Below are 26,012 nucleotides of genomic sequence, written 5' to 3'. Positions count from 1 at the left end.
GTTCAAAGCAATTAAGGTGCCAGACATTGACTTAGACACTAGGTAAAGATGAATAAAATAGTTTGTACCTTTAGGAGCTTAGAGGATGCAGAGTAAAGTAAGGAGGCTATGTCAAGTGTCACAAAAAACCCAAAGACTCTTTTGAAGAAAGGGTGATTATGAATAGAGGTCTCTGTAGTTTGGTTGAAGAGTGGTAGTTGAGGTCTTCAAGAGTGGGATTCTTGCAGACAGATCTAGAAGAAGGATGCTTCAGACCAGAAAACAGCAAAGCATCATAAAGCAATCAATAACTTGAGAGGGGAAGATACTGCTGAAATAGCCAATAAGGGATGTATGTGGTGAGCTCAGAATCCTTGATCTACTGGACAGATTTCCATCTGTAAACAGATTCTAAGCAAAGAAAGGCTGTGATCAGGTCTGAAATTTGGGCAGATTAAATCATTGGCAAGTGAAGGATAAATTTTGGTGGAGAGACTAGTTGCTTCTCATGTTGGGCCATTCTGATAATCTAGGAGAAAAGTGGTAATTCCTGGAGGAAAGACTGTAGGAAAATAAAAGATGTCCTGGGTGGTGGGTGGGTTACATAGAATATTACCTGTAGACAGGAAGTATAGGGGCTTCCCTGGTGGCTCAGCAGTAAAGAATTCACCTGCCAATGCCGGAAACACAGGTTCTATCCCTGGATCAGGAAGATGCCCTGAAGCAGGGAATAGCAACCCACTCCAGTATTCTTACCTGGAAAATTTCATGGAAGGGGAGCCTGGTGGGCTACAGTCCATGGGATCGCAAAAGAGTCGGATATGCCTTAACCACTAGATTTTATTGGAGATTTGGGATGGAAGAAAGACTTTTAACGATTATTCTAAATTTTAGATTGAACATCTCAGAGAGGAAGAATCTGTTAACCAACAAATGAAAATGAGCAAAAGGTATTTAGGAGGAAGATTTATTTAGTATGAACATGCTGATTTTTAAAGGTACACGTGGATCATTCTTGGGAGAGGTTTGGCAAGAAGTTGAGTTTAGCCTGTAGCATCACTTTATTTTCATCCCACAGATATTTTCACCCCCACAACTATGTTATATGCATGATATTTCAGAAGAGAGGACCATTTGCAAATGTATAGTTTTAATGTTGTGCTGATGCACAGTTGGATTTGAAGTTTCTAGGCATAAGAGCTGACCCATGTGTGGGCAAATCCTATTTTTTTCCAGCCATATTTTAAGGTTTTGCACAGGAAACAATAATAAAAATGTCTAACCCTATGTACATCTTATTTTTTGTTATTTCTATTCACAGCACTGTGAGTTAGCCAGGAGCTCTTGCTGTAATGATTTTGTTCTTTATTCTTTGTGTAACACAGTGTCCAATAAAATGACAAGCATGGTTCTTGACACAAGTTTAATTTTATCAAAGGTTCTGTTCTTTTCCCAGAAAGGTATATTTGTATTTTTGCCCTCAAAGTACTGAATGACGAATCTCAGTCTTTCAAGTGTTCTCTCTGTCTTATCTCACATTTTCATCTCTAGTCCACTTAAAAATTATTATTACCTGCAGGCTGGTAAAATGTTACAGATACAGTCTTTAGGGATACTGTTACCAGAAGGACTTGAGTCTAGTTAAAAATTCAACAAGGATTTTGCAGAACGCTTTACATTTCAGAAGGTTGATTCAGTTACAATATTTAACTTATGTAAAAGAGTTACATATGTTTAAACTTCAGTTAAATACTTTCTTCTGTAAACATTATTTTACTTAAATTACATTCTTCCTATGATCTTTAAGACAGCCTGGTGGGGCACAATCCTCCTTCTCCTCCATTTTGCACATGAGGATGAAGGCTCAGAGCGGTTGTGTCAAGACTCAGCGCAGCTGGGTGTAGAACCTAGGTTTCCTGATTCCAAACCATTTTTTCTTTTAATGGTAAACTATTTTGACCAGTAGTAAAATTGAAATGGGTTATCTGCCAACTGAAATGCTGAACTATGTATTCCTTCTTAGAATTTCCCTTGAGGCTATTGTATGACCCTCAGAAGTTGCTAAATTGGCTGAATGTGAAGTTTCCACAGTCTGTTTAGTTTATTTCTTAGTCTTTTTTTTCTCTAAGTTTTTTATTTTTTTAATTGAAGGATAAATGGTTTACAGAATCCTGTTGTTTTTTTGCAAATATCAACATGAATCAGCCACAGGTATATATATGTTCCCTCCCATCTCCCTCCCTACCCCACACTTCTAGGTTGTTACAGAGCCTCTGTTTGAGTTCCCTGATACAGCAAATTCCAATTGTATTTCTCAGTCTTAAAACTTGTTCCTGCAGTAGTTTGTGTTATTTCCCTGTGTGTGTGTGTTTGTGTGTGTGTAGATAAGTATCTGGATCTTTAGGACTATTGATGAGCACCCTCATAGCAGAAAATGCCTATATTTGGGTCTGCTGATTCAGTTCTGCTTTCTGAATTTTCTTATGTAACCTTCACTGGAGGAAGGACAGGAGACCTGCCACACTGCTTGGAATACTGATTTTCATCAGTGGCCTTTTATGGATTTTAGGGAGAGTTGGTCTTGAAATTTTTCTCCTTTCTTTCTATTTATCTGTCTGTCTGCCTGTCTATCTGATCTCTAAACAAAACTGCCTAGTATACTATGCCCAGCTCTAAGAAATATACCCTGTTATCATAGAGGCATTCCCTTGAAGTTTTCATCTGTTTTTGTTGTGCAAAAATGCCAAAATGTATGAAAGAAGGTCAAGATTTAAAAATCACTGTGTCTGTAATCTTTCTTGGAGACTCGACTGGTCTGGTATGATGTGGACCCAGCTGTCTTCCAACTCACAGCTTTATTAGTTTTTGAATACTGGGTCAGTAATGCCTTTTGAGGACACATGAGCCATAAGTATTCCACATCTTATGTTTCATGTTCCTTCTGCAGAACGGAGATCTGGAGAAGCCTTGTCTCACTCCAACACGAATGTGCCTGACAGATTTGAACCAGTTCATCTCCACAGTCATCTGCTAACTGAAGTTCTTAGTGCTTCTCTTTGATGTCTGTGTCATACCACTCACAGTTGTCTGCTGTTTACTAAGTACCCAGTGTATGTGTGGGAAGAAAACATACGAATTTACAAGCTCTTGACTCTAGTCCTGGCAAGTCTCAGCCTCTTCGGTTTTCTGTATTTTGTCATTCAGCATTTACTACAGTTGTACTCTTCACAGGCAAACTCTGGGCTAGGATCTAGGGATAAACATGGGAAAGGGTCTCTCTCTACAATGGAGAAAGGTATATAAATAAACAACTGTAACATGTGCGAAGTCCTCGTTAGAGGTCAAGTGGTAGGGTGGACGGGGGCTACAGAATGGCACAAAGGGAGCCTGTGGATTCCTCTGCCCAGCTGTCTGTTTTCTCTTTTATTTTTCCAGATACCTTTCTTCTTCTTCGTGCATTCCTGCCCAAACCTGGTAACAAGAAAGTTAAAGGATAAATGTTTAATGTGGTTGTGGATCCACTTCCAGTTCCCCTAGGTGTCACCTTTGCCTCCAAGTTTGTGTGAGAAAGCAATTTAAATGGAATTCTAGAAGCAAAACACAGATCACAGCAGGGCTTTCTGCCAGCGATCTGCTGTGGAGAGTTGAGGGTGTGGAGTGGTGAAAAAGAAATGTGACGGGTTTGTATGATATTTAGATTCTCACACGAGAGAGATGCTTGATTGCTCTAAGCCTTACCTTCCAAGGGCATTCGAAACCAGCCTTGTTTCCACTCTGGCTGGGTTGCTGAACCCTGAAGATTTAATCCTTATTACTGATAAGAACAGAAAGAATGTGACTTATCTCTTCAATCTCTGCAAAGATGGAAGGAAAAACCATTTCTCGGAACATGATTACACGTTATTTGACAGCTTTCCAGTTTGCCCATTAATTTAGGTGTTTGAATAAGTAAACTCCGTTGGGGGGAGTTGAGTATCATTTACTTTATAAATGTGATAGTTCCTTTTTGAAGTGACCCCACTCTTACCCCTTCCTCCACCATTCAAACAGAGTTTAAATATTTGCCAGGGCAGATGTTTGATTTTTATCTTAGCTCTTTCTTTGTTTAACTTTATTCTCATGGGTGGTTAAGTGGAAGATAAGGGGGTTCTTGTTTAATTCTTTTCAACTGGTGTTGCTCAAATATTTGGAGAGCAGACACTTCCCAGAAAGAATGAGTGGGAACCTGGTTGAATGGAGGTGAAATGAAATGTCTCCCTGTCATATCTGAGTAAACCAGGCACTGTTAGGCTGTTACTCGGATGCTTTTTGGTGTCCAGATCTCCTTTTTTTAAGATTTTTTTTTTTATGGGAACCATTTTTTAAAGTCCTTATTGAATTTGTAACAGTCCTGTTTCTGTTTTATGTTTTGATTTTTTGGGCCACAAGGCATGTGGGATCTTGGCTCCCCAACCAGGGGTCAAACCTGCACCCTCCCGTATTGAAAGGTGAAGTCTTAAGTCTTAACCACTGGTGTATTTAGTCCCTCAGTAATGTCCAGCTCTTTGCTACTCCATAGACTGTAGCCAGCCAGGCTCCTCTGACAATGAGGATTCTTTGGGCAAGAATACTGGAGTGGGTTGCCATGTCCTCCTTCAGACAGTCTTCCCAACCCAGGGATCAAACCTGGGTCCCCCACATTGCAGGTGGATTCTTTACCTCTTAACCACTGGACCTCCTTTCAAAGTCTGCTGTAGTTGCTGGGTTTGGCCATCTTTGCTTCCCCCACCACCCCGCCCAAAAAAAAAAACACAAAAGTGCGTTGCTGTTAAAATGGAACTTGGTGATTTGGTGACACCCAGCAGCAAGGGTCTGCCTTGGGCTGGGAGATCCATCACAAGCCTCAGAGCATTTGTTCCACACCTGCTTCTGAGCCCACACCAGGTTTTGCTTCCTCAAGAAATGGTGTGTATCTGTGGTGGTCTTTAAAAAAAAAAAAAAAGAAACACCCTTGTGCCTGTCTCTAGCAGTGATTAAAAACAAGGAAACAGGTAAAAAAAAAAGATTCCCTACCCCATTAGCTGTCATCATATTGGCTTTATTTATGGACTCAACTATCAGTGTAAGCCTTGCTCTTCTGAGATATCCACAGGGATTTGCTTTTTAAATTATTACCTTTAAAACGTGCCCATGAACAATACCACATTTCAGCAGCACCCTTGGAACTCACACTGTGGGTGTGGTTTTTCTGTGCTACATGATAAATTGGCCAGACTTTGCCTGGAAATGTTGAGGAAAACCCAGGGTTTTAAGTGATTTGCCTGGTAAATCACCTTCCATAGGAAATTTAAACAAAGACCAAGAAAGAGATTCCGGATGTAAACCCCAACTGGTATATGTTTCTCTCTCTTTTGTATCTTTTCCTTTCTAAACTGGGACTCCACTGAAAAGTTGATTTACACTGTGAACCGAGGCTGAATGAAATCCAATTGGAACTCACTTGAACACTGTTTTGATGTAAGATTCAAAGCTTCTGCAAATTTATTTTATCTTCTACATTTGCTGATCTCCTGCTTGTAAATCCTGTTGAAGGAGAATAAAAATGACTGCAGCCTGATGGGAATTAAATGTCTGAAGTTCAAAGCAGTTTGCACATCAGAGCAAACGTCAATCAAATGAACATCTTGCAAGCCAGGCAGGGAGTGAATTTCTCCATGGGGAAGAGATCAAAGTGGGAGTCACAGTTCTGTTTTCTCCCTCGGGATGCAGTTTCGATCAGTTGTTCATGAAAGTAAATCCAGAAGGAAGTTTTTTCTTTTTTTTTTAACTTGAGGGGGTAGGAAAGATGGAGTTATTTCTCTTGAAACTAAATTTCAGGCCCTGGTTTTATCTTATGAAAATAAATACAGAAAGCAGTCATAATCCAATATCTCCCCTTTTTAGAGAGAAGGTCTACAGGAGATTTATATAGGATTATTCTCTTATTGTTATGACTTTTTTAAAGGATATATGCAAAGATAAGTTGAGTTGCCTGCTTATTTTATATGAAAATCTATAACTTTATCAGTTCTTGACCTTATAAAACCTGAAATTTTATAAATGTGACTGGCAGCTTATATATTTCTCAATGAAAAATCTTTTAGGTAACCCTTAAGAGTAACTGACGTGTTTTTATAATGGTTTAAAAGCATGAACTTTGCATTTCTCACAGTCTCCAAATCAGGGTAAATAGTACATTTCTTCTTAGAAATCATTTTTTCTAAAAGGCACGTGTGCATTAAATGTACTCTCATTTTAGGCAAGGCAGCTGTTCCACTGAGGCCTGGAGATAACTCAGGTAACTGGGATGGCACTAAGCAAGTTTTACTGGGTTGGCCAAAAAGTTTGTTCAGAGTTTTCCATAAGAATTTAGGGGTGTTTGGAGTTCAAAAGAGAAGTGAGCATTAGTGTGTGTGGCTGGGTAGAAGGGGAGAGATGATCACAGGGGTTTTGCTCATGAAATTACTTCTCCCAGCTGACTCACCAGCTCGGAAGCACATCATGCTCGTGTGTCTCTTAAGCCCCCTGTTGACACCTGCTCCCATACCTGCCTGCACATCAGTGACGTCAGCAACCATAGAAACGGGGTGAGGTTTGTTTCTGCAGGTTTCATGTTAATTCAGTTGGGAAGTGGATGCTCCTCACGTGTGAGGGAACTCAAGACAATTGAGAGGTTGTACAACCATTGCCACTTAGAGAATTCCATGGACCATGATGCAGGAGAAAGGAGAGTGGTTGTCTTGTCCTTGAATCCTTTAAGTATCAGCATGTTGGCCCTTAAAGGAAATAAATTAATTTAAAACCACCAGTATTCGCTATGTGTAGATTACCCAGGGAGCAAGAATTGAATTTTGTTTCATCCTTTCCTAGTAAACTTAAGTCTGTGAGCTAACTAGAGGAGAGGTCATATTGCCCTCTGGCTGAGGTTCTCCTGCAAAGTGGTTATTTAATTCTCAAACAGCAGGGTGGATTTCTTCAGAAAAAGAATGTCTTCAGGTATTTGGCGTGCTTTTTGGGATCAGGTTTGATCTCTGGAAGGCTGTGTGTTTATACTTTACCAGCTGGGGCTTCTCTGAGCCCTGTTTTATATTTGTGGCCATTGTCCATTATGTTATTTAGCAGCCACCTGAAATTCACTGTCCCATGGAGAATTTTTCAGAATTTGGTGAAATTTCCTCTTTTTGTTCTCTTATTTCTATCTTATCTTTGGTGTACATAACCGTTTGTTTAAGTCATCAGATTACCTGAATGCCAGGTTCTTTCTCCCAGAGGAGAATGTTAACACCAGGAAAAGGAGAAAAATTTCAATGACCTGTGTCTCTTCTCTGTGTGGAGAATGGACATGCTCACTCTTCTTTCCTTCTGGAACTTATAGCCGCCTCTGCTGCCCTGGAACCTCTCAGATTTCAGAAACCTTTCAAATTCAGATTTGAATGGAAAGGGACCTTGAGGCTTTTCTGGAGTGCAGTAATAAAAAGTAACCCTAAAGTGAACCATTCCAAAGTTATGCCAGTGGTGAACATTTTAAAAATCCAAATTATCTACAATTGATAGAGAATAGCTGCCTTTAATATTATAGCTTCTCCATCTTCCTCATCTTTGTCCATAGCGTTCTTTCTCTGCAGCTATCCATTATGAGTCTTATGCTTAGCAACTGTCATTTCCTATTAAGGAAAAAGCAAAGATTTCCCCTAAGCCCCACAAGCCTTTAGAATAATCCTTTTCTTTGAGAGAACTGAATTGTACTTCAGTTGTTGATAATGCTAATGACCATTTATTGATTTTATTGAGATACAGTATAATGTATTCATTATGAAGGAGAGCTTGAATATATGTTCATATCTTGATCCTGTTACTTCCCAACTGTGAAGCTTGGACTTCTTAATTAACATATCTGTGCCTCAGTTTCTTGGTCTTCAAATGAAATAATAGTAGTATTTCTCTCAGGTTTGTAATGATTAGGTGAATTGATCTGTGTAAAACACTTGGAATATTCTTGATACAATGTAACATGGGAGCTGTTAACTGTTACCATTACTAATACACCTAATATTCATTGTTATTATTTATTAATTGTTTCCTGTGTACAAGGCTTTTCAGAGCTATTTTCTGGTTACAGAATAGATACAATTTTTATCACCATCTTATAGATGAGAAAAATGGGGCTTCAAACATGTAAGTTCTATGCAAGAGTTAGCAATAAGCATTTTAAACCCAAACTCCAGTTCAGGTCTGTGTACGTCTGAGGGCATGCTCCTGACCATGACACAGCATGCTTTGCCAGGTGGCAGTTCCTGTTTTCATCACAGATGTTCTCTGAATATGATTGAATGAAATATGCAGAGCTTTTCAGTGACTTAGCTTTTTGTCCTTTCACAGCAGTCAGCTACCAGTAAGAAAACTTACATTCCCAGCAATGTACTGGACCTGAGAGAGAACTATAAATCCTCAATAACCCACAATCCCATTGGCAGAACTAAGACTTCTCAGATATGTGAAAGGTTATAGAGAGAATTGGGCATTCGAGTGCTGGGTGGTAGAATTTAGACAATAAGGCTTCCATAACAAAAATATCTTGGCATTTTTTTCTTACTATACCTTTATTTAGTGTGTGCAGAAGGCAAAATAAGTAAGATAATTTGCTCATTATTTATAATAAACCTTATGTTATGTAAATCCATGGCTAATTCATTTCAGTGTATGACAAAAACCACTGCAATGTTGTAAAGTGATTAGCCTCCAACTAATAAAAATAAATGGAAAAAAAAAATAAACCTTATGTTAGAATTTTTATTGAGTAGTATTTTGTTGATATAAGTAAAATCTAAAACCAACCAGTGTATCTATCAGACATCAACTTTATTGACATTATGCTAAGCTTGTTTATAAAAGAGTATTTAAAAATTAGGGAAAAGAGACACAAGAGGAGAAAAGGCTCCTCATAGGCTTGGGGCTGACAAGAGGACTTCCTGGGAGGAAAATCAGAAGAGCTCATCTTTGTGGAATGGGCACTATGAACTCTGAAAAGCATCACAGTTGGGACCCATCAGAAAAGAACCTGTGTTGATTAGAACTATGGTCTGAGTAGAACTACAGGTTGGGACACAGTGGGAAAAGAAGGTTGGGCAGATTATTGATGACAAGCACTATATAGTGAAACCTTTTTATGACTGACAAATGTCTACTGAGCACCTACTCTCGTTAATGTGTCACTTGCAGTTTTATTGTTACAAAAAATATTTTCTTTAATGCTCTGAGAGATGACCTTTTCAGTACAGAAAGGAAAACGGCCCATAAAAATAGTTCCCTAGTCTCCCTGGTTCAGGAGTGAGCTATCATTTCACAGTGGTCAAAGAAATCTGTATGTGTGCTGCACTGGATTTTGACCCTCTCCAGAGTTGGGGCTGATGGCCCAGGTCCTGGCCATTGAGACTCCATCCAGGGAAGGAGGGCTGTCTTCAGGCTTACACTTCTTCTGGGAGAAGTTGTCAGTTGCTCTCTTGAGTTGCCCATCCTCTTTAACAAGTTCTTTATGTGTCACTTAAATAAAGCAATACGTGTGCCTCATCCTTGGACAGAGAGGTAGTGATGAGGTCAAGTCTTTCTTAGGTCCTTGATTTGCTATGTGTTCCTTGGTATCACTTTCCTCAACTGGGAGATAGCTAGGTGTGAAAAAGGTTTGTAATTTGTATAGCAAAGTCCAGTTATGAGTTTCAGACATACCTAAGAATTCCTCTGCTGTCTTCAAACTGAAAGATCCTCTGTCCTTGGTCTCTTTGAGGCATAGGGAGAAGTTCCTGGAAAGCCTTTGTACTGCTTTATTTCTAAAGGAATCTACATGACAGGATTGGAGGGCTTCTTACCCCTCAGGAGCCTGTCACAGTCAGATTTCAGGGAGGACTTTACCCTAGACTCACTACTTCTGAATCTTCCAGGGTAGAGCCCAGGAATCTGCATTCCAACATTTTGCCAGGTGATTCTGATATGGCTTAGACTTTCGATAATTAGGAACCATTTATCTGAGGGATGGTCCTCAGTTAAGACCTCTGGAGCCTTCCACAGGAATCCAAAATAGGACTAAGCACATATGAAGAATGTTCATAGACGATCAGTTAATATGAGTGCCTGCTTTTGACAAGAACAGTGCTTAGTGTTTTATACACACACACACACACACACACACACACACACACATGCACATATATGTACACACACACAGTGGTGACTGAAACCAACAAGACATGGGATCTGCTCTCAGGGGCTTTTGTCTGTTCATATGGCCTGAACCATAAAAAGCCACCCATTAAAACCATTTACAAGTGTTGTCCAATTAAAAAGACATATACAAATGGATCCATAAATTTAAAATTATTCAAGATGAAAACACTTGACATAGACTAGGAAAGCATTCAAAATCAAGTTTTTCAGGGTAAGTTATAAGTGAACAAAAACTTGAAGGATAATTAGGTAATCAGGAGAACCTTCTAGACTTGCATTGTCCAACATGGTAGCCACTATTTGGTGACTGTTTACATTTAAATTAAGGTTAAGCAAAATTGAAAATTTCGTTTCTCCGTTACAGTAGCCACATTTCAAATGCTCAGTAGTCACATGTGGCTACCATATTGAACAGTGCAAAAATGACACATTTTCATCATCTCAGACAATTCTGTAGGACTGCCCCAGTCTAGATCAGAGGTGGTGAAACAAGTGTGGTACACCACCTATTTTTGAAAATTGAGTTTTCCTGGATACAGCCATATTTATTCCTCTAAAAATTTTCTCTGGCTGCTTTCACACCATGAAGGCAGAAGTTGGTCATTGTGACAGAGACCTTGTCGCCCGCAAAGCCTAAATATTATGTCTTTAATTTAAAAAGTGTGTGAGGGAATAGGTTTAATATGACCATTTAGCGCATGGAGAGCAAGTGAGTTCCTTGTCTAATGCTACTCTTGCTTCACAGATGTTAAATGCTAAAACAAGAGAGGACAGTGAGATTATTTTGCTTTGCCAGCATACACTCCGGCAGCTGCTGATGTATTAATCTCTTCTTTTCTCTCCATCTGTGGCTTTTGAGGCCGCAATCTTCTCGTCTAGACAAACTGGAGCAGGTCCAAGGAAGAGTGACCACACTTATAAAGCAACTGTGTCCTTGGAGGCACAGTTAACAATGTTGATATAATTCTATACTGGATGAGAGACTGGACTAAAGAGTCTCTTAAAATCTCTTACAAGGTCTCCTCTTTTGAGATGATATGTATCAAAACAAAACTGCTTTGGAACCCAGCACACCCTTTGAAAACCCAGCCCCATTGCTTACACAGCCAGTTCAATTTAAGAGTTCTTATAAAACATTCATGTGAATGATAAAGTAGATCTTGATTTTTAGGAGTGTTTCTTCAGGGTCGTAAGAGCTTCTATACCTGTGTTAATGAAATTTCATTAGTGATATTTATAATCAGAGATACACATTTAACACTAATTTTTAAAAACCTAATTTCAGATTGAGTTTATTTGCAGGTAACTCTTAGAAACTTCTTGAATCTTCTCAGTATCTGAAATCCAAAATAGCTTATTTAGAAGTTCATGAGTTTTCTCTTTTGTTACTTCTGGATAAAATTCACTGGAAAGTAGTCTTAGTGACTATATAAATGAGTCAGTAGATTTTCTTATTATTTTCTTGTAGATTGTTTGCCCTGTCAAATGAGTCATAATTACATTTGTGTTTATTGATCAGCTATTAGCCAGAGACTTAGCATTGTTCTAACTCTAGTATCAGCCTTGCACTCCCACTATAAATCAGGAAAGACTTTGGCCTCATCTATGTTACATCCTGAAACATGCAAGCTGTGTATCATTTATCAGGAGAGGAACTGTGGTACATTGTTTACAGCCTTTTCACAGCTTTGGGAAATGTTTTTTCTACTTTTTCAGATAAGAAACCTGGGGCTCAGAAAGATTTTACAATTTATGCAAGTTCACACATGTAATAGTGACAAAGCAAGGATTCAAATCTAGATCTTTCTTACTCTGAAGCCGTTCCATCTCCTTCACTACTGTCTGCTTTTACTCTTGGTCATTGGTTTTCAGACAGAATAATTTAAAGAATTTTTTCACAAGTCACATGAGAGCTTAAGTCTGAATGTTTGTTATTCTGTTCTAAATTTTGTCAAATCTACTTTCTGTATGATATCATCAACAGTACCTGCTCATTCACTGCAGGGAAAGTTGTCTTGAAGGATTTTCTTTTTTTTAATCTTCTTAGAATTTATTTTGATTGCTAAAACCTTTAGATGCAGATGTTGGGTTTGCCCACACTACTCTGAAGTGATTTTTTTAATATTTAAATGGAAATTTTGCTATTCATGAGCTGACTTATTCTGTACACAGTATGAACTATTAACTTCTGTTTGTTTTCTGGATTGAATAATGACCAGATAAATATTGCTGATTCTCTTCTGTTGTTTCAGATTTGATGGGAACTTTAATACCAATGTATCTAGAACAATTAGTTGTGATCGACTATCTACTACTGTTAATAGCCGGGCCTTCAATCCAGGACGAGACTTAAATTCAGGTTAGTAATCTCTTGACTTCATAAAGGTGAACTGTTTTCCACCACATTTTTGAATAAATGTATTGCTTTACATATAGTTTGGAAGAAAAAAAGTATGTTCTTAAAGTTAGGTATTTCTTTCTGGCAAGCTGACACTCAAAATAGGGAAAGGAAGAAGAAAATAAAGCAGACATGTATTGAGCATTCACTACATTACATCTATGTTTGTGAACCATGCCATGTGATTTGCTAGATTCTTCATCTATTATCTCATTTGTTAGCAGATTCATATTTAAAGGTTACCTTAGAGACCCAATTGTCTTAGCATTTAGGAAGTGTTGAATTTCATTTGTACTCCCTGTTTATAATTTTTAATTGAAGGAGGCAGTTTAAAGAATGATGAGGTTACTTTCCTTCTACTGAACAGTGCCATGATGCTATACAGTCATCCCTCAGTATCTGCAGATACTTGGTTCCAGGGATCCCCCATTGACACCAGAATCTGCAGACGCACAAGTCCCTTACATAAAATGGTGAGGTATACAGTTGGCATTTTAAATCTGTGTATTTCACATCTGTGGATACGGGCAACTGACTGTATGTTGAACTTTCTTATTGGTCTGGTCGGAGCTCAGTCATATGTGATAGTAATTACTACTAGGGTTAGGACATGTGTGCACATAGTTACATATAGCTTCAAATTGGCACCATGTCTCTGCTTTTTTGCCCTAGAGTTCAATCTACATTTCTCACCCTGTCTTGTTGTTCACAGCTGTTGAGTGATGGGCCTCGAACCTGAAGGCTTCGCCTTTTAAAAAAGCTGGAAGTGTTAAACAGCTAGGAATAAAAAATTACCATATGACCAAACAGTCCCACTACTGGGCATATACCCTGAAGAAATCATAATTGCAAAAGACATTTGTACCCCAGTGTTCATTTTGGCACTATTTATAATACCGAGGCCATGGAAACAACCTAGATGTCCATCAACAGATGAGTGGATGAAGAAGCTATAGTACATATATACATCAGAATATTACTCAGCCATAAAAAGGAATGCATTTGAGTCAGTTCTAATGAGGTGGATGAACCTAGAGCCTTTTATGTAGAGTGAAGTAATCAGAAAGAAAAAAACACATATCATATAGTAAGGCATATATGTGGAATCTAGAAAGGATACTGATGAACCTATTTGCAGGGCAGCAATGGAGACCCAGACTTTGAGAACAGACTTGTAGAAACGGAGCGGGGGAAGGAGAGGTTCGGCTGAATGGAGAGAGTAGCATGGGAGCATGTACATTACCATTTATAAAACAGATAGTCAGTGGGAATTTGCTCTATGACTCAGGAAACTCACATGGGGCTTTGTGACAACCTAGAGGTTGGGATGGGGTGGGACGGAGGCTCAGGAGGGGGGGACATATGTATACCTATGTCTGATTCATGTTACTGTAGGCAGAAACCAACACAATATTGTAAAGCAATGATCCTTCAATTAAAAATAAATTAATTAAAAAATAAAAGCTAGAAATGCCTTTAGAAATCATCTACCAACCTCAGTCCTAGGATTTTACCAAGGAATAGTCTGAGGCTCAGAATGGTCCTAAGACTTCCCTCATCACTGGAGAGATTAAAGATTTAATCCTTATACATGAAGAAGTATATTTCCCAGATTCCAGGCCTCTGGGAAACATGTATAAGACGAGAGAAAAGCCAGAGACCCAGAATATTTACTTGTAGAGCCCTACCCAGCATTGGTTCAGAGGAAGAATTCTAGTCTTTGGGCATTGTATACACAAACCAGGTAATCTATTAGGTCTGGAAAGAAATAACTGTAAGCTTTATGTTGCTTAGGGATTAAAAAACTATAGCTGTTAGCTAAATGATGCAACCTAAATCTGCCAGGCACTTCTTGTCTAGACCAATATATAATTAATTCAGTCATTTTTAAAAAATTGGTCGGAGAATCTGGAGGCCTTCTTGAGAAGGTGGGATTTACTACTAGAAAGAGAATCCAGTGAAAATACTTTTCATAAAAAGAGAGTAGAGAAGGTCATGGAATGGGCAGAGAGACATTCTAATGGTAGATTCCAAGGCTGGCTCAGGGCAGAGAGCTGGAACTTGGGTCTTTCATTTCCCAGATTCCATATTTGCCCTCTTTCCCTCAGTTGTGCCCAGTACAGAATGTTTAAGAATAAGAGAAGAGCTGGGAAGGACTTCCAAGATATTTGACCTCATCAACAAGAATGACAGAGTTGATGGGGAGGTGAGGAATAACAGGTTTCTGTGGGAGGAAAGGAATCGACATCTCAGTTTTAGAAAAGTTAGTTATCTAAGGGAAAATGTCTCAGAGACAGAGGTGTATACAAGTCTGGGGTTCAGAAAATGGGCCAGACTGGACATTTATCACTTAGATTCATTGTGTATAGTGAGTCAAAGTCACTCAGTCATGTCCGACTCTTTGCAACACCATGAATTATAGCCCACCAGGCTCCTCTGTCCATGGAATTCTCCAGGCAAGAACACTGGAGTGTTTGCCATTCCCTTCTCCGGGGAATCTTCCCGACCCAGGGATCGAACCCAGTTCTCCTGCATTTTAGGCCGATTTGTTATCATCTGAGCCACCAGGGAAGCCCAGAGTGAAAGCCACTGAGTCGTGTCCAGCTCTTTGTGACCCCACGGACTATACAGTCCATGGGATTCTCCAGGCCAGAATACTACAGTGGGTAGCCTTTCCCTTCTCCAGGGGATCTTCCCAACCCATGGATCAAACCCGGGTCTCCTACATTGCAGGCAGATTCTTTACCATCTGAGTCACAAAGGAAGCCCAAGAATACCGAAGTGGGTCGCCTATCCCTTCTCCAGTGGATCTTCCCAACCCAGGAATCAGACCAGGGTCTCCTGCACTGCAGGTGGATTTTTTACCAGCTGAGCTATCAGGGAAGCCCAGACAAGTCTGGAGTCCAGAGAATGGGCCAGACTGGACATTTATCACTTAAATTCATTGTATATAGGTAATACTTAAATCATGAGACTCAGTAGGATCATACAGCAAGTGGCCATGGGGGAAAAATAATGACAAACGGTCCAAAGACTGAGTCTTGGGGCACCTGACAACTTAGAGCTCACTCTAAGAGGAAGCAGCAAAGGAATCTAAGATGGCAATCTGTCTGGTAGGAGAACCAAGAGAGCCTGAAGCCAAAGGACAAAAGTGTTTCAAGACAGAGGGAGAGATCAACTGTGCTAAATAGGCCCTTGGTAAGATGAAGGCTCTTGAGAAAATGAAATTTAGCAACATAAACACCAATTAACTGGTGAATTTGACAAAGGTTGTTTGATGGAATGGTAGCGTAAAAGAAAGGCTGATCTTCATCAGCTCAGGCTCTTAAGAATGGAGCAGAAACACATGAACTCCAGAGGTTTGCTGAATGGAAAGCTGGAGGGCCACAAGGAGTCTAAATAATATTTTTAAATTGAGAGAACTTATGGCAAGGTCATGTGCCAAAGGGGATGATTCGGTAGATAAAAGAGAGAAGTGAAGAGGGACAGTTGCTACAGCCTTATCCTTGATTAGGCAAGAGATGGTGGGATTCCAAGTAGAAGATGGAAAAGCACAGAGTATTCATTCATAATGGGAAGAAGGAAGAAGGGGTGTGTGGAAGGCCCATAATGACCAATGTGATGTCAGGAACTTGGGGGCATGACCTGCAATAGTGATTGTGTTTTCTCAGAGAATTAGGAAGCAAGACCCTCAGCTGAGAGTGAGGCGAGGAGACAGGGAGAGCAGGTTGGAGGAGGCACTGAAGACCTATTAATTACACTAAGATTTTCTTCTGTGATGGAGGTTTTAGAGTAGAACTCAGCTGCACATGATTGGGGATCCTGACAAAATGTTGTTTTATTACAGTCTTTATTTGTCAAAGGAAAAGTGGGGAGGAAGAGGATGGTCAGGGAAGACGTAGGTTGTTAGAGATCAGATCTTGAACTTGGCTGTTTCCAAGATCACGTCCCAAGTATTGATATAACATCCTCACTGACAAGAGTTGTTCTCAGCAGAGTTGACGCAGCTAGATTTACAAGCCGTTTTTGGCAGTGTTCAGGTATTTGAGAACGGACTTGCTTGTATTTGAAGTTCTGTGACATTCCACCAGGCAGTGGCTACAGCCAAAGTCCACATTCTTGAACAGTCATCTGTAATACGAGAGGAGTGGGAGATGGGGGAGGGTGACCTCAGAGCTCCCCCTCCCCCTCCTCTGGCTCATGCCCCTTTTCAGAGCAGAATTAATGTGCTTTCGAGGCTATCACATGTCTGATATTTACATCTGTAAAATGTCCAGCCTTAGGCTCTTTCAGTCTGTATATAATCCATCAATGGGTTCCTAATTGATAACACAGTTTCAGATTGCCTCTCAGACTAGCTGGAAACAGACGCACATAAATTGTAAACCATTCTTAGCTTCATTTATCCAAAACTAGGTCATGTGTCCATCCATCCAACACACATGAGTATTCTTTGTCTTAAAACGACCCCACCACATCTCTACTTTCTAAATTGACTCCTTGTCCCTGATTCCATACAAATAGCTGACGTTCAGTAGTGCATGCGTTACATGATGGTATGGGTCATGTTTTGCTCAGGGTCTTTCCTGCTTTTATCCCTAGTTTCTCACTTTCTCTCTCTGTCTCTCTTTTAAATTCCTGCTGAGCTATTTTCTTGTGCATAGCCTGATCCCTAAAGAGAGTTTATTTGAAGAGTCCAAGGAAAGTTGCCTCTTGCTCTCTTGAGTTACGCAATTCAGGTGAGAGTGGAAGTGAGAGTTACTCTTTCTCACCGAAAGAAAGGGTGTCTGGACTTTCTTTCTTGTGTTTGATTTAAAGAGCATTTGAAGTTGCAAACTTCGATCTTGGTCACGTTGCCATCTTCATTGAGAAACAGGATTCATGGGGTGAAAGAGGCGCTTGTAAGTCACATTACAGTAGTAAATGCTGCAGGAGGTACAGATGGGCTCTGGAGGCTGTGGACCAAGCTGCTAATTTCAATGGCTTCATCACTTCCTTCTTTGAGTGACAAGGATTGGCTATGTGCTGTAGGTTTTCTGTTTTTCTTTAAAATGACTTGAAAATCATCTATTAAAAATGTTAATTCCAATGCAATGTGAAGCTATGTTCTACCTAAAAAAAAAAGAGAGAGAATAAAATCAATCAAGCTAGGAATTTCTAGGATTTTGTATGCCTAATTAATCCAGCTTTGTGATTGCAATAGTATCATAAAAGATGTGGTAGTTATTTTAAAAACTTTTCAATCACTTAGAAATCTAGACTCTTGAGGTTATGTTTCCATTTACATTCATGTATGGTGGTGGGTGTTTATATGTATATATATAAAACTAAGAACACAGAGTGAGAGCTAGACTGTGAAGAAAGCTGAGCACTGAAAAATTGATGCTTTTGAACTGTGGTGTTGGAGAAGACTCTTGAGAATCCCTTGGACTGCAAGGAGATGCAACCAGTCCATCCTAAAGGAGATCAGTCCTGGGTGTTCATTGGACGGACTGATGCTGAAGCTGAAACTCTAGTACTTTGGCCACCTGATGCGAAGAGTTGACTCATTGGAAAAGACCCTGATGCTGGGAGTGATTGGGGGCAGGAGCAGAAGGGAACGACAGAGGATGAGATGGCCAGATGGTGTCACCGACTTGATGGGCATGAGTTTGAGTAAACTCTGGGAGTTGGTGATGGACAGGGAGGCCTGGCGTGGTGCAATTGATGGGGTCACAAAGAGCTGGACATGACTGAGCAATTGAACTGAACTGAAGTACACAGACAAAGGGAACCTTTCTTCACCTTGATTCCCCTTTAAGTTCCATTCTTCTACTGTGAGCTACTTTGGAGTCTCATCTTCTAGGTTTCTTACAACAGTCCTACTACACTGATTTCAGAAGATTTTATTAGCCACGTAGATTCTCATGTGTATGTATACTCTTTCCATAGTACCTGTGATCATAATGGACACAGCCTGGTTTGTTGTTGTTGTTTACTTATCAAATATATTCAGAATATTCTTATGTGTCTATGAAAACAAATATACTTCTCTAAAGTCTCTATCGTTGTAGCAATGTATAATTGTGTAACTATGTTAAATCAACCAGTCTAGTCCAGTTCAACACTGAGATTGTCCTAGTTTTGCACTATATCATTGCTCCCTTGTGTATATGTGCATTAAGTCGCTTCAGTCGCTTTTGACCCTTTGCAATCCTATGTACTATAGCCCACCAGGCTCCTCTGTCCATGGGATTCTCCAGGCAAGAATACTGGAGTGGGTTGCCATGCCCTCCTCTAGGGCATCTTCCCGACCCAAGGATTGAAGCCAGGTGTCCCACATTGCAGGCAGATTCTTTACTACTGAGCCAAATTGCTCAGGGAAGTCCTCTTTGCTGCTTTGGATCTCAAGTGACCCCTACACGGTTTCACATGACTGCTATACAGCAGTTGGCATGAAAGCTTCCTTTTTTGAAACTTTATCATCCTTAGTTTCTATAAAATTGTTCTGTGCCGTTTATCCCCAGACTTCTCTGCCCAGCCTTTTTCATCCTTCTTCTTGGGCTTTTTTCCTAAGGTGGATGTCCCCACATGTCCTCTCTTCACCCCCTCACTGTTCTCTCCCTGGATGTTCTCAATTTATGCAGCACCCCTGCTCCTAGCACGTGCTCAGTTCAGTTCAGTTCAGTCGCTCAGTCGTGTCCGACTCTTTGCAACCCTATGAATCGCAGCACACCAGGCCTCCCTGTCCATCACAAACTCCTGGAGTTTACTCACACTCGTGCCCATCAAGTCAGTGATGCCATCCAGCCATCTCATCCTCTGTCGTCCCCTTCTCCTCCTGCCCCCAATCCCTCCCAGCATCAGGGTTTTTTTTACAATGAGTCAACTCTTCGTATCAGGCGGCCAAAGTACTGGAGTTTCAGCTTCAGCATCAGTCCTTCCAATGAACACCCAGGACTGATCTCCTTCAGGATGGACTGGTTGGATCTCCTTGCAGTCCAAGGGACTCTCGAGAGTCTTCTCCAACACCATAGTTCAAAAGCATCAATTTTCCAGCGTTCAGTTTTTCTCACAGTCCTACTCTCACATCCATACATGACCACTGGAAAAACCATAGCCTTGACTAGACGGACCTTTGTTGGCAAAGTAACGTCTCTGCTTTTTAATATGCTATCTAGGTTGGTCATAACTTTCCTTCCAAGAAGTAAGCGTCTTTTAATTTCATGGTTGCAATCATCATCTGCAGTGATTTTGGAGCCCCCCAAAATAAAGTCTGACACTGTTTCCACTGTCTCCCCATCTATTTCCCATGAAGTGATGGGACTACTCGATTCTAAATCTCTATCTCCAGCTGTGGCCTGTTTCTGAGTTTATTTATTGAAGAGCCAACTTCAGGACACGTATTTCTCTATGATAATCCAGTAACTGCCTCAAAGATTAAACCATCAAACAAACAAGAGCACTTTCCTCTAAACTTACTCCCCAATCTGGAATATATTGTTGGTACCCTCTCCTGGTTACACTGGGAATTCTTCCTCATCTTCTTCTCCCTGAGACTCTAGGCTTTAACGGTTTTGACCCAATGAGAGCGTAAGTGAATGAGTATTCACTCCGTACAAGACACCTGCTAGGGCATTTACCTGTGTGGCCCTCCTCCTGCTCATCACATCCCCTTGTAATGTAGGTCTCATTATCCTTTTCATTAAAGGCAAACTTGCCTTAAATTCCTTAGTTCAAAGGTGTATCTTGAATCCTCTTGTTTTTTCCACCTGAGTACCATAGATTTAAATCTTCATTGCCTTTCTAGAAGACAAATTAATGTAGAAATCTCCCCCAAAGTTTCCCTTCTCCTATTCTTCCTCATTTTCAATGTATTCTGCACATGGTAGATATTCTAAAGTACTCACTCTATAACTCCATTTCTCAAAAGCTCTGATTGCTTCCCTCAAACTTTCAAATAAAGATGAAAGCCTTTACATTTCATCTTCTGCTCTTTTTTCACTTCCTTGTACCCTCTGAGCTGCATCCTCAAGGAATCCCTTTCATTTCTTCAAATCCCTAGCTTCTATCACTCCTCCATACTTTGCTCTTATTAGGTACAAATTCCTTGTCTGTTGTAGCGGATTGGGTTTACTAGGAGGCAGACTCTAGAGATGGGGGTTGGCAATATGTGGGGAAAGGAACGGAGACAGAGTTGAGCAGTAGGAGAAGATGGGCTGGGGTGCTGCCTCAGTGGAGTCCTCAGCCACACCCAGGGGGACTTAGAGGTTGGGGTGGCCCCTCAGAGCTGTGTCAGCCCAGTCACAACTCTTTATTACTTTACTCCATGATGCATTCTTACTATAGAATTTTAATTTTTTTATGTTGGACATCTGTTTGATGCTCTACTCCTTTTAATTTATGTTTTGTATGCCAGGTGTTTAATCCAGTCCCTTGCCCATAGAAGGTACATAGGAAAGTGAAAGTGAAAGTTGCTCAGTCGTGTCCGACTCTTTGCGACACAATGGACTATACAGTCCAGGGAATTCTCCAGGCCAGAATACTGGAGTGGGTAGCCTTTCTCTTCTCCAGGAGATCTTCTCAACCCAGGGATCGAACTCAGGTCTCCCACATTGCAGGCAGATTCTTTACCAGCTGAGCCACAAGGAAAGCCCAAAAGGTACAGTAAATGCTTATTGAATGAATAGAACTAGGATTTTCTTTGTAATTTTGTTGTCTCATCTTTATAATGGAATAATCAAGGCTTTTGTAACAACCTTAGTGAAGAATAGAATGTAGATGTGATATGCTGTAAATCAGCACTGGTTTGTTTTCCTAGCTTAGGAAATCAGCACATATAAATGTCTCAGGTATATGGAGACTGTTAAAACAGACTATCCAGATGAATAGTATTTTTTTCATGACACTAACTGTGGTGATTTCAAATATACAATGCGCACAGGAAAATCAATCTGTTACTCTCTGGTACCTCATAAACCATTTTATACGTCTGTCTTATTCTTACCATGGATACCAAGGGAAAATATTCATCAGTGTTATATAAATGAGAAACAGGCCTAGAGAAGTTAACTGATCTATGTAAAGTCAAACAAAAAAATGTTGGTATTAATGTGACTAAACGTATGTGTCCTGACTCCTAGTCTGATGGCCTAGTCAGATGGTTTAAAATGAAGAGATGTCTCCTCAACACTGTATTCTCAACATATCAAACTCTAGACCAAACCCACAATCTACTCTTTTCCTGCCCAAACCACCTCCGTGGGCCATGTTCCATATATCAGATAGCAGCAGCTTCATTTTGCTCTTACCAAAGATTGAGACCAGAACCAATCCTGACTGTGTCTCTCCCCCTCATAATAAGCTTCTCTCCTGTGACAACTTTACAGTGGTTACTGTGGCAGACACCAGGGTAGTTAAGATAGAATTCCTCCCCTCACAGAGCTCACAACCTTGTCTTATGTATGTTGAAAGCACTTGGGATGAGGAGAAAAATCAACAGACAGATATATTATGATGCCATGCTGAATGCTCTTGAGCTGAGTACCAAACACATTTCTCATTTCAGAGTCTATAAAAAGTGCATCCAGCACAGGTTGCTGTGTAAGAGGGAATAAGTAATGGAAAAGGAAGGTAGCACAAAGTCAGGTTTTAATGGACCTTATGGATCAGTGTGAGGAGTTTGGTTTGGGTTTGGTTTGGTTTTTGTTTCTTAGCTTGAAGTCAAGCAGCTGAAGACTTTAAGCAGAGCAGGCAAGAGAGCTTTGTGGAGAACAGATGGAAGGGTGGTTAGCCTGAGAGCAGAGAGACCGGGGGGCAGCCAAGATCATCCAAAAGTGGGAGGGGCCATGGAGGGAAGAAATTGGGTAGATGAGGGGTGAATGGGGAAACAAGAAATGAAGAATCCATGGGGACCACTCTTCCAAGTTGATTGGCATAGAAAAGGTAAAAGGTCATTGATAACTTAGGAGGGGATTGGATATAGGGAAGGGTCTGTTGATAATACCTTTTTAATAGCAATAGTGATAGACTTTATTTTCGTGGGCTCCTAAATTGCTGCAGACAGTGAGTGTAACCATGAATTTAAAAACTCTTGCCCCTTGAAAGAAAATCTATGATAAACCAAGACAGCATATTAAAAAGCAGAAACATCACTTTGCTGACAAAGGTCTATCTAGTCAAAGCTATGGTTTTTCCATTAGTCATGTACAAATGTAAGAGTTGGACTATAAAGAGAACTGTGGTGCTTGAGAAGACTCTTGAGAGTCCCTTGGACAGAAAGGAGATCAAACCAGTCAGTCCTAAAGGAAATCAACCCTGAATATTCATTGGAAGGACTGATGCTTGCTGAAGCTCCCAATACTTTGGCCACCTGATGCAAAGAGCTGGCTCACTGGAGAAGACCCTGCTGCAGGGAAAGATTGAGGGCAAGAGGAGAAGGGAGCAACAGAGAATGAGGTGTTTGGGTGGCATCACTGACTCATGGACATGAGTTTGAGCAAACTCTGGGAGATAGTGAAGGCCAGAGAAGCCTGGTGTGCTGCAGTCCATGGGGCCACAAAGAGCTGGACACAACTGAGCAACTGAACAACAACAAATTTATTTGGCTCCACCAAGTCTTAGTTGTGGCATGTGAGATCTAGTCCCCTGACAAGGGATCAGATCTGGGGCCCCTGCACTGGAAGCATGGAGTCTTAGCCCTGAACCATCAGGGAAGTCCTGATAATACTTTTAGAGCAGCTTGAAAATATTTATATACTGAAGACGGAGTCTAGGAAGCAAATGAAGTTAGGGAAACAAATAAGACAATGGTGTTTACCATCCTGGTTGAGTGTCCCAAACCTGGCTGATCATCAGAGGCATCTTAAGTGCTTTGTCAAAAATACCTATTCATTGGCCCCCAACCCAGACCTAGTGAATCAGAATGTTGGCTTGGTAAAGCTTGGGAACCTGAGGCTCCAGGAGCTGATTGTAATGATCAGCCTGACTTGAGAACTCCATCTCCGTTAATTTTCTCTTATTCCTTCCATGAGTGTTTGGAGATGACCTTGACCTTTGAGTCCACTGACTATGGTCTACCAGAAACGAAGAAGGTAGACAGAGCAGTGTATCCTGTGCTGATTTTGGATTGGCCCAGAAATTTGTTCTAGATTATCTAAGCCCATGACCAGGCTGTCTCAACTGAATCAAGGACAGAATGGACTGGTTATTTTACATTATGTAATTAACTTAGAATGGACATGATGAACTGTGAGCTTGGAACAGAATCAGACTTGTGGATGTCCTCTCCCAGATAGCTGGGTCAGTTGCCATTAATCTAACTTTGGCGAATGGCTTTAGCTGACATGATCAGTGTGGTGGGAGAATAAGAGGACTACATGGATCCCATTCCAGGCTCAAGGCTTAAGTCACTCCTCACTTTGAGCCAAAATGTTCTTAGCTCTAAAATGGGAATAACAGTATCTCTTTGGTGAATCTGCATGAGTTTGGCTTTTGCTGGCTATTATATACTTGGAAACATTAACCTCAATATGCCTTGGTTTCCTGAATAATAAGTAAAATCTACCTCATAGGGTTGTTGTAAGAATTAACTAAGATAGCACAGCTAAAAGTGCCCATGCATGCTAAATGCTTAATCGTGTCCAACTCTTTGTGACCCCGTGGACTGTAGCCTGCCAGGCTCCTCTGTCCTTGGAATTTTCCAGACAAGGATACTGGAGCGGGTTGCCATTTCCTACTGCAGGGGATCTTCCCCACCCAGGGGTCGTACCTGCATCTCTCTGGTATTGGCAGGTGAATTCTTTACTACTAAAACCACCTGGGAAGTCTCAAAAGTGGCTGGTATGTGGTCACTTGATATGCTTACCTCCTCTGGAATAGCATACAACAGTGTCTGGGGGGTCTGTGAAGTATGGCCCCTCCTGAATACATGGTAAAGTGATACTCAGGATGTAAGCAAGGAGTAGGAATTGGAAAGGTGCGATAGGGTATAATGCCAGAAATTTTGTTTGTGGTCCTCGGGATGTTAATTTATTTGATTCCCCTCCCAAAGGATTGCTATTGCATGGAGTATTACTGAGAGGTACTATGTAATTTCTGGTCTGTTGGGAAAGTATGTGTGTTTTTGTGTGTCTGCAACTCTGTGTATTTAGGACAGCTCTTGTGTTTTACATTTGGCAAGCTGTGGGAGGTAAGACAGCTCTGGGTGCTTTGCTGAGCGGTGTTGGGCTGCACATCAGAAAGTCCAGAGTTCCTCCAAGTGGGAGCAAAAGCTTTCTGTTACAGAGCATTTTCCTTTCGTCCATACCTCTGCTGAATAATCCTGTTAAGAAAACAAAAGTCACTGCCCAACTGCACACAGTTTGTAATCCATCTCTTTCTCATTGGCATGGTGGGCTAAGCGTTAAAGAAAACACCTAGGTAAGGAGTCTGGGGATGTGGTTGGTTTTATTTTGACTGGAGAGGCCAATGACATAAAAGCCAATCAGATGTAGATGATGAAATTGGAAGGAAAATATCTGGGGACTGTGGAATCTGGGGCCCATATGTTAGAATTACCCACAGATAGTTCAGTACACTGTATGCAGGCGGATGTTGAGATCCAGTAGTCAGGACATAACGAGTCCCTGCAAAGAGGAGAGGGACGGTTTTTCAGTCGTTTATCTGATGACAGTTTGTCAAAGGAAAATTCAGCCAGTGAGTATGGCAAAATTCTTCGTGTTCACTTCTAATTGGCATTGGACATGTAAGAAAAAAATAGTCAATTGCTGAAGTGGATGGAGCCTTTATTCTTTGTCCTCTTACCATTTTTCTCTGGGCTTCTAAAGGGTCTTTAGGAACACCTTTTTCAAATCTATTACTTTGCAGATGCAGATTGTGAAATCTTATGGGGACAGAAGTGAAGAGCCTTTGGCAAGGTCTTCATTGCCCAACAGATACTGACCCCTAGGGCTTCCCCAAAACTGGGCTTGTGCCAGGCTCTAGGGATGTGAAGACTTGGCCCCTGCGCTTCTGGGACTGACAACTCCTCTGTGTAAGACATGTGGAACTAGTAGTGACAAAAACAAATAACATTAAACTTATCAAGCTTTGCTGTGAAGGAAAACATGCTCTGAGGGAGAATGATAATGCAGGGTAGTCAGCAAAGGTCTCTCTGAGAAAGTGGTTATTCCAGTGCAAAAAGATGGGCATATATGCAACACTAAAAGAAATAGCTTTCGATATCCAACGGGTTGAACTGGGAAAAGGTGAGACTGGCGAGTAGGAAAGGACTGATGGGGTTTGGATTTAATACTAGGCATAGTCAAGTGGGAACCCTTTGAACAATTTTAAGGAAGTCAGTGGTGGGATTTGATTTCCATTTTAGAAAGATACCTTTGGATGTTGGATAAAAAGTTGGGACTTAAATCCATGGCTTCTT

The 26,012-nt window shown here is 40.7% G+C and overlaps 1 protein-coding gene across 2 annotated transcripts in view; it reads left to right on the top strand.

The window, feature by feature from the left end:
* Window positions 1-26,012, top strand: part of CACHD1 (cache domain containing 1) — a 230,899-nt gene that overhangs the window by 135,266 nt on the left and 69,621 nt on the right. For both annotated transcript variants that reach the window (XM_020877747.2, XM_020877746.2), the window contains one exon: window positions 12,468-12,574. In XM_020877747.2, the coding sequence (XP_020733406.2) occupies window positions 12,468-12,574 (107 nt within the window). The remainder of the gene's footprint in view (window positions 1-12,467; window positions 12,575-26,012) is intronic.

The sequence above is a fragment of the Odocoileus virginianus genome, chromosome 5, assembly GCF_023699985.2.
Source record: "Odocoileus virginianus isolate 20LAN1187 ecotype Illinois chromosome 5, Ovbor_1.2, whole genome shotgun sequence".
Taxonomy (NCBI): domain Eukaryota; kingdom Metazoa; phylum Chordata; class Mammalia; order Artiodactyla; family Cervidae; genus Odocoileus; species Odocoileus virginianus.
This window is presented reverse-complemented; position numbering and strand designations above follow the sequence as displayed.